This window comes from Hypomesus nipponensis, chromosome 2 (genome assembly GCF_054491055.1).
Source record: "Hypomesus nipponensis isolate SF chromosome 2, ASM5449105v1, whole genome shotgun sequence".
Lineage (NCBI taxonomy): Eukaryota > Metazoa > Chordata > Actinopteri > Osmeriformes > Osmeridae > Hypomesus > Hypomesus nipponensis.
In genome coordinates this window covers 21,399,945-21,409,526 of record NC_140362.1, presented here as the reverse complement: position 1 = coordinate 21,409,526, position 9,582 = coordinate 21,399,945, and the positions used below count along the sequence as shown (strand labels likewise).

Below are 9,582 nucleotides of genomic sequence, written 5' to 3'. Positions count from 1 at the left end.
GCAGACACCTCGCGCTTTTGTATTTCGAATTGGTCTCACGCGGCTGTAGCATAGGGGAAGCCGTGGGGCGGGCATGGCTGGCCTAGTTCTGACCAATAGACGTTTATTGAAGGCGGAGACGGATTTTGGTAAACCAATCGTAGTGAGAGCGGCAAGCACACAGGCTGCGCCTCCGCGTGCATAGAACATGTGCGGTGGAGAAGCTAGTTTGCTATGTAGGAAGCAACGTGCTGATGTATTCCTCTCGCTTGAAAAAACGACAGGCGCTCACGTTTTCTCTGGATTACAAGCACACTGGGAGAACACACTCAGATGCGTTGTCATAGAAAGCAAGATGCCCATTTCGGCTGTTATGGCTCCTACTTCTTTGCATTTGACCATCTTTTATGAGCATTGCTGAGAGGTTTATATTAAGATACTTAAACTGGAGCGCATCTGAGATGCGGCATCTCCAAAAATCACTCACAAATTGGATGTTGTGTGTAATAATAGGCTAATAATGATAGGAATCTAATTGATAGGTGGTCATGTTTTTTTTATTTGCCAGCTGGAACACAAATACACATACGACAGTGCACGGCACGCCCCTCGAGATGTGTGGCACGAGAGGGGGTGTGACTCATGAATATTGAAGACCCTAATCTGAACATGCCCCTCTCGCGCCTTGCCCTATGAGATGTGACGTCACGTGAACTGCCCGTGTTCGTTCCAGCTGAGAGGACAGCCGTCGCGCGGCCCAAATCCAAGCCCGTGCCCGTGACTCTATGCATTGGATACTGGAAAGTGCGAGGAGGGAAATAGAAGCCCCCCCCCCCCCCCCTCACCCCCCCCCCCCCCCAAATGAACGCTCGAGCTACAGGACGGCAGAAAGAAAAAAGCAATACAGCTTGTCATCCGACCAATCGTACAGCCAAACCAGAGCGCTCGCAGTTGCGTTTTTTTTCCTTCGTTATTTGTTTTCATTTGGCATTTTGTTGGTAGACATTGTTGTCTTTGCGTTGAAAGTAATTTTGGTCTCTCGTAGAGTCGACATATTTTGTGTTAATCAACTCTCAGGATATTTTCTTCAACTTCTGACGCTATTGATTTCCGTCTTTGCCTCGGATTTTATTTTTTCCAGCGTTGAATTGACCATGGGTTACAGTCATTTTCAATTTGTTTGACGTTTAGGTTACTGCAGATCTGTTGAGGGAAAAGCATTTGTCCGTCTTGGGGATCTGACTATATCGACTGGAATATATTTACAAAAATGAATCAGCAGTCGAAGTAAGCAAGCGAACTTATTTGGAAAAAGGTAAGACGATATGTGATTCTACGGTAGGTTTGATAGATCGATATGTGGTCATAATTACAATGGGCAGTTACCGATCCCAGAGTGAATGAAAAAATGATGGGCTGTTGGATGTTGTTGTTTTCAACTCAATATTCACAGTTCAATACATGTCTGTTCATTAAAGGTAATACGACCGTCCAGACTGTTATTCTCGACCACTGCTGCACCCAAGGTATCGTTCTACGACCCTGTCTAGTCAACGATGTCGAGGCAGCTTTCTCAGCTACTGACCCCCGACCTCCCGGCTGGTGCTAGCCCGCAGTTTGGGAGTTGCACTCAGCCTGGGGGCGCTCTTACTGGAGGGCACCTCACCTCCATGGCAAATCTGAAATCCCTACTGCAGCACCCAATGAAAGGAGACGTCCAGAGGATCAAAGACTGTTGCGAAGCAAAAGGTGAACACTTTTTCTATCTCTTACCTCTATCTGTGACTGGAAACTAAGGGGCAACAGAGTGTGTCACTGTATCTGTTGTGTTCCAAAGTACAAATGAAATGACATTCGCTGAAAAGTGACTTGCATAGGAGTGATCTCCCAAGGTCTGCCTATCCTCATTGTACAGCTGTGTTTTTAACCTGAACTGTTTAATATCCGGCCGTGCCATTGTCAGCAAGCAGTCACTGTTGTTTGGAAACAAAACAGAGGACATACATGCATGGCGACCTGATAGGGCAGCACTTCCACACAGTCAATGATTGACAGGCCCTCCTAAGTCTGACATCCATGGAACAAGCAACACACACAGATACCCAGCCAAGTGCAGGCAGGGGAGTTCACGTGCTGATTCAGGATCCCCTCAGTTATCGTTCAGATCAGGACGTGAGCACGATGCCACAGGATTATCATCTCTAAAACCCTACAGTTCAGTTCTTTGGCAAAGTTCCAGAACAGCCTCAGATTATGATGCTATGCGTTGGCCTGTTAATGTCTGCAGAAGTTGCTCATAGGATTATCTGACGACAGAATCCAACGCAACCTATTAATAAAACAATGTTCATGATAGCATGGCCACTAAACGTCCTTTATTTAATCAGTAGTACACAATTCCTACCCATCCTCCAATTATTGGAGTTTTTACTTCCAAACACGTATTCACGCCTTTGAACCACTTATACTTTAGAAGATCATTGGTGCTTGTTTTCTATTTAGGGCTGACGGAATGTTCCTCCATCCGACCAACTGTCAATCCATTAACTGTTGACATCTCCATGTTGTGTCCCGCAGACAAAGACAGAAGCGTGGACATGGACGAGGAATCCATGGGAGTGTGTTCCATGCGCAACGGAGGAGCAGGAGGAGGTGTTGGCAGCAGCAATAACTGTGGAGGAGGAGGTGGTGGTGGTGGTGGTGGTGGAAATGGTGGAGGAGGAGGTGGTGGAAGTGGAGCAGGTTTCAACCAGTCTGCGTTTTTGGGGCCCCTCCTCTGGGAGAGGACCCTGCCGGTGGACGGAGGCCTGTTCCAGCTGCAGTACATGGACCTGGACGAGTTCCTCATTGAGAACGGCATGGGAACCATGCACAACAACAACAGCTCCAGCTCGGCCCAGATCCCTTCCCAGAGTTCTCAGTCGGCCGTGCCCAACCAGAGCTCCCAGTGCCCTCCGTCCTCCCCCCCGCCCTGCTCCTCGTCTTCCTCTTCATCCTCCTCTTCCTCCCCGTCACTCATCGGCCTCGAGGTGGCACAGCCCCAGGGAATGGCGTCCGGCTCAGACTATCTCCACGGTAAGACTTCTGACTCGCACCGTGTGTAGTTAGTTAGTGAGGATCCTCAAAACGGCATTGTAGCAAAAATGGACTGGTTGTGATTAAGCGTTTTGAAGCTGTTTTCTTCAAGGTGAATGACACCCCCATGGTGACCATGCATTATTTCTGTGGAGTCACATGGATGGAACACAGCAGGCAAAGCCGTAGAGCCGTGAGCGCTGAGACAGCCTGCCTTGGAATAACAAAGAGGGCTTGGTAGAGAACTAGCAGGAATTCACTCTCCTCTATCACTTGCTCAAGTGTGGTTGATAATTGGCCTATCTAGTATCTACAGTAATGGTATTTGTCTACAGCAGTAAGAGAGATTTGATCAGCAAACCAAGGGTATACTGTACTTCAAAGATTTGGTTTTGTGTGCAATGTTGGACATATACAATATAGACACACTCTTTTATATCGTTTCTAAACGCATATTTACTTTGCAGTAAGGTCTGACAGTACGTAGAGGGAGAAGAATGAGAGAAAACGTGGGTAGAGAGAGAGAAAGAGGTGTGTGGAGTGTTTGTGATCGCGTGTCTTTAAATCTCTCCCCACCTCACACGCTACAGCCATGTGCACGCGTTTGTTCACGTGCAGATCCTCCGAGTTCTGGAGCAGAAGAACAAGAGGCAGGGCCAGAGGAGGAGGGGGAGGAGCTTAGAGATACAGAGGGAGGGGGTGGGGACCGGGGGGAGGGAGAGAGAGGGAGGGAGGGAGAGAGGAAGAGAGAGAGAGGCAGAGAGGGAAGAGAGAGAGAGAGAGAGAGAGAGAGAGAGAGAGAGAGAGAGAGAGAGAGAGAGAGAGAAGAAAAGAGATTCCCAGTGAACTTCAGATGGAATGTTTGATTGTAGATGAGAAAAATATAGTATGTTGATACTGTAAAAGGTTGAGAAATGTATGGAACACCAAGAGATATGGCATGTTACTTAACCGTCGTATTTTACCCTTGAAAAAACTCCGGACCGCAATGTTTTTCCTGCCGGATTGACTCAACCATTTGTCACATTTGGCTGAACAGAATTATAATTGGTCTACATAAATCATAACCTTAGTGTCGATGATAAAAAATAATTAGATTAATTCGTGTTTGACCTCATTTTTTTTTTTTACACTATTTAAATGTTTATGTAATTGAGTGTGAAGAGTCTCATTTTGATCTTTGAATTTGTTCTCTTTATGATGAGGAAGTCGAGATGTTTAGACCCAAGGGGGGTGGGGTGAGGTATAGGCCTCATGAAGGGAACTGGTTTAAAGGGGTGGGGTGAAATATTGTACAAGATGTTCCCACAGTCAGTGTAAACATATTGACAGTCAGTGTATACTGTTTGATCCTTTAACTGAAACTTCCACGAGAATGCATCGGTAGTTTGAGAATAACGATTTGACTACCGATTAAAAACGACTGATGTACGGTGGAACTGAATTGTGTTTAGTTCAGTAAGAAAAGTGCATGTCAAAAGCTTGTGATGCATATGTACTAAGAAATGATACATCCTTTCCTCGTTTTTTTTATTTAAATTGATGAGAAATCACTTTGTTTGACACACTTCATTACAGTCCTTGAAAAGCATAGTTGAAAAATATATATTTCTTCAATGCAGCCTACTGTACTAAACCCTTTTATAGGAACACTGTCTAGACGTGCTGAAAACTGAAAGCAGCTCCCTCATGCCACCTGGTGGTCTGGATTTGTTACTGCAGCATTTAAGACCAGTTGGATTTCTTCATATATCTTCCTATTTAGATCAAGATGTTTTCCAAGTTTACACTAGTTTATATGTACACAATCCTTTCCCCCCAAAATGGTCTTGTTTCACAGACCACTAAAGGGTTACGTATAAGAACCCTCAATTCAGTTCCACTCGCTTTTCCACCAATTGTACTTTTTGTGCACTATCTTTCAATGTAAATCATTGCCCTCCACGTCCAAGTAGAAACCAGAGGCCCAATCTCAAAGCTTTTTCTTTGTCCTCTCTGTCTCTCACAGGCAGCCAGACGAACATGAGCGAACAGGACTCCTGTGGCTCCCCCACCCCCTCCTCCTCGTCCTCCTGCCCTCCCCTCCTGACCCCCACCACCAGCGGACCAGACGGGATGGGAGAGTTTGACCCCGACCCCTCAGACGTGGCGCTGTCCAGCATTCCCGGACAGGACGCCTTTGACCCCCGGAGACACCGGTTCAGCGAGGACGAGCTCAAGCCCCAGCCCATGATCAAGAAGGCCCGCAAGATGCTGGTACCAGAGGACCTCAAGGTAGGCTCCACCTCCTGACTCACTGATAGAGGTTAAGGTAGGCTCCACCTCCTGACTCACTGATAGAGGTTAAGGTAGGCTCCACCTCCTGACTCACTGATAGAGGTTAAGGTAGGCTCCACCTCCTGACTCACTGATAGAGGTTAAGGTAGGCTCCACCTCCTGACTCACTGATAGAGGTTAAGGTAGGCTCCACCTCCTGACTCACTGATAGAGGTTAAGGTAGGCTCCACCTCCTGACTCACTGATAGAGGTTAAGGTAGGCTCCACCTCCTGACTCACTGATAGAGGTTAAGGTAGGCTCCACCTCCTGACTCACTGATAGAGGTTAAGGTAGGCTCCACCTCCTGACTCACTGATAGAGGTTAAGGTAGGCTCCACCTCCTGACTCACTGATAGAGGTTAAGGTAGGCTCCACCTCCTGACTCACTGATAGAGGTTAAGGTAGGCTCCACCTCCTGACTCACTGATAGAGGTTAAGGTAGGCTCTACCTCCTGACTCACACTGATAGAGGTTGTCCCCGAGTACCGCTCTGAGGTCAGGGGTCAGCAGTGCCTTACTCTCACCGTGTTGTTTGTACGGTTGTTGGTAACTTGGGTATCGGTCATCTCTAAACCTCTTCTCCCACCCCCTGCAGGATGACAAATACTGGTCCAGACGGTGTAAGAACAACGAAGCCGCTAAGCGTTCCCGTGACGCCCGCCGCCTGAAGGAGAACCAGATCTCGGTGCGCGCCGCCTTCCTGGAGAGAGAAAACGGAGCGCTCAGACAGGAAGTGGCCGAGATGCGCAAGGAGCTCTCCCGCTGTCGTAACATTCTCAACAAGTACGAGAACCGCCTCGCCGACCAGTGAGGAAGAAGAGAAGGCGGAGGAAGAGAAAAGAAAGATCGGCTGGTTTCAGTTGGAGGACTGTCATGTCTTGGGGTGATGCGATGGACAGATAGGGGCGATGATGATGGCGATGATGATGAATGTATGAGAGGAGAAGATGGGTGATATAGAATACCCTAATCCCAAACCAGTCCCTAGACTCCACACTACGCAAAGGAGGCTGTTCGCAATACGGACACATCTAGAAGATGGGGCGAAGCTGCCTCCATATTGCACCATTCTCCATTCCAATTCCAATACCCGTAGAGCTGCAGTATTGGCGTGGGGCTGGGGGCTGATTTGGGATTGATGCTCAGGTGTTGTCTAAGAGTGGGTTCAATTTAAGGTGGTGGTAAGGATTAATCAAAGTCAGGTTTTAGCCCCTTTATGACAGAAGAAGAAAGAAGGAAAGTGGTGACTTTAAGGATTTTGATATTGGAAAATTGTATATTTTTATATTACTGCAATCAGATCAGAGGGTGAGCAAATTTGGGGGAATAATTTTTGTATATTTTCTACATGACCGGGGAAATTTGAAGCTATAGACACATGGAACGCTATGGAAGAACATCTTTTTGATGGAGATATATGAGGTGATATTTTAGACAGTCAGCCTAGAGGAGTATTTTTAAACTTGATTGACAGTCAAGGTGGAAGAACTGGGGCTGGAAGGAGAGTTACAATTGTAAAATAGAGAGCAAAATGATTTTAAAATTGTACAGTTAAACATTTCTTTGTGGATTTTACTTAAGCACTTAATTTCTTATGTTGATTATGTTTCTGTCATTGGGCTTGGGGTAGATGAGGTATGTGTAGAGAGAGAAAGAGAGATTAAACGAGACACAAACCCTATTAATTCAGCACTATGCATGCATGTGCAAAAAATTATCTGTGTGAAATATTTAGCAAGAAGCGCAACTTGTACCCTACGAAGCAGGTTCAGGGACATCTGGCCTTTGATGCTAGTTTCAATGTCTTTCTGTAATCCAGAGAACATCTTCTGTCCCCTTGTGTTAATGCTAGCCTGGTAAACCAGCCTATGCTCACAAGCTTACATTCTGCGTTTGGCAGTCAGCTAACTACGTGATCCGTGTCTCTCTTGCTCTCTCTGTTGTGGTTGTGATCTGTCAGTCTTATCTGGTGTAGAATATCTCGCCCAAACTGGGCCGGTGTGTCGTTCCCATGTTTCTACTCTCAGAGGCTCTCAGAGGCTTCTTGATCAGTTCTCTGCATTATGTATCAACCTTTCTCTGTTTCTTTATCGAAACGATTCAATCCTGAAAGACGGCTAGCCCCACCATCAACCGGTCCTGATATCTCGTTATCTATGCCCTAACTCCGCCCCAGCATCCTGTCCTTTCTCTATGGTCTTAGATTGTATACAGAATACTCACACAGAATTAAAAAGTAGTCCACCAACTACCCAGGAAAAAGCACACTTGTATTACTGTACTGTGTAAATGATTTTAAATTAGCATTATTATTATTATTAGTAGAAGAGAAATATTGTCTATATTGAATATACCATTTTCTGTATTTTACATTGGTATATATGTAAAGTGTGAATGTGGAGGGAAGAGCTGAGTGTATGAATGCATATATGCAAATGAATTCCAGGAGATGGGTTTAGTATTCCCATTGAGTGGAATGGTGTTAATTTCTCAGATTTCTGGGACGAATAAAAAGCCAAAATTTACTATGTTGATACACAAAGCTTGTTGATCCTGTGTTAATTCTGTGTCTCTGAACATGGTCTTTATATCCACTTGAAGTGTATAGTGGCATGGTTCACTATGGTCCCCCCAGGGGAGACGATACCCCAGTCAAACCAGTCATACTAGAGTGTGCTTTTATCCCCCCTCTATGACCATGTTAGATAGCTACCATTACTACTCTCTTATTATTGATATGATTATGATGATTGTTACCCCTTTTACTGTTGCTCTTATATGTTATGGAATTATTTGATTTCTTTTGATGAACACGATCTGTGGCGTTTCGAAGCATCTTTGATCTCATGCGTTCCTCAGAAAGACTATTCAGGAAGGAGTTGTCTTTGCTCTCCGAGGGGACACGCGTCAGTACCGCCTGGTTCCAAGTCCACTCCAGACCCGCTACTTCTATGGACTATTGTTTTGACCTTGGACATTGTCGTTCCCCGAGAACAGACATCTTGGTTTCTTTGTTGATCATGGATTCCACGCAAACCTGCTGGGTCGCCACCTCTGACAGTTAGAAACTTCTGTTCTATGCTGTGCACAGGCTATGCACACTACACACCCCTTCCTTCTCGGTTTCATTCAGTCTGTTTTTTTTTTGATTGTTTTTTTTCACCTCGGTCAGTGATGGTTCTCTCTCCCAACAGGATGTAGTCCTGTAATTTCCTCCCAGATGTGGTTGACTCTTGTAGTGACTCTTATTAAACTACAATTCCCCTGCTGCACCAGTGGTGTCCATGGTCTCCAGCCAGCTCTGTGCTGGTGATAGGGATGTAGTGATGCTTTCCCTGAAAACACCAATAAAAGATTGTTCTTACTCACTCTATGTCATGTCGTGTATTTTACCAGGTCTGTTATATCCTCATTCCCTTCCTTAGAAATCTGAGAAGCTAACCAAGATTCCCTTTGTATTAGTAATTATCGTCATTATCATGATGATTATTATTATATGAATTACTATTAGTCTCCCATTCATGATAGTGCTTTGATGCTAAGCTTGGAGAAGCTAATCTTGGCAGGCAGTTCAAGACCATGACCTGGGCTTGAGTACAGTTCTTATGAATACTTGTTAACATCTTTAACCACAGACTGGTCTGCATCGACATTTCATTCATTCGACAACATGCACTTATATCCAAATGTGCAAATGGTGCTTGTGGAAAGCACCTCAGAAGATCAAGGATAAGAAGGATGACACAACAAAACAAACGTGTTTCTTTAGAAATAGGAAAAGGCTAGCAGTCATATGTGCGTTCTTTGCACGGCGTGTGTGTACTTTTGGACGCAACAGTCAAGCACATGATCTTATGAGGTGTTATTTGATGATGCCATCAGTAGACCTTGTGTCTATCTCCCCCGACTCTGTTGTTGTGGCGCAAAAGTTGCTCTACGAATGTTTGTTGTGAAGACTGTTTGAACCAGTCCCACTGGACTTCACATATTGTACATTCTCAAATCAGCTCAAGCAAACAATCTTACGCCACATGAGCATGACCCACTGGACTTACGGTGGAAGTAAAAGTTCAAAATGTTCCCTAAGGAATTTAAATCGGCCCTTCTGCAGTCATGAATGGCTTACTTTACCCTGGTATCACGACTGGCAGATTGGTAAGAGAATCCTTGAAGAAACTACGGTGAGTTTTGTTCAAACCAACAATGGCTGC

General features: G+C 45.4%; 1 protein-coding gene across 1 annotated transcript; it reads left to right on the top strand.

Moving 5' to 3' along the window:
• Window positions 1-857: 857 nt before the first annotated feature.
• Window positions 858-8,739, top strand: dbpb (D site albumin promoter binding protein b). Its single transcript, XM_084668863.1, has 5 exons — window positions 858-1,294; window positions 1,458-1,728; window positions 2,557-3,054; window positions 5,063-5,328; window positions 5,967-8,739. The coding sequence occupies exons 2-5, from the start codon at window positions 1,536-1,538 to the stop codon at window positions 6,180-6,182; spliced, it is 1,173 nt and encodes a 390-aa protein (XP_084524989.1). The 5' UTR covers window positions 858-1,294; window positions 1,458-1,535; the 3' UTR covers window positions 6,183-8,739.
• The last annotated feature ends 843 nt before the right edge of the window (window positions 8,740-9,582 follow it).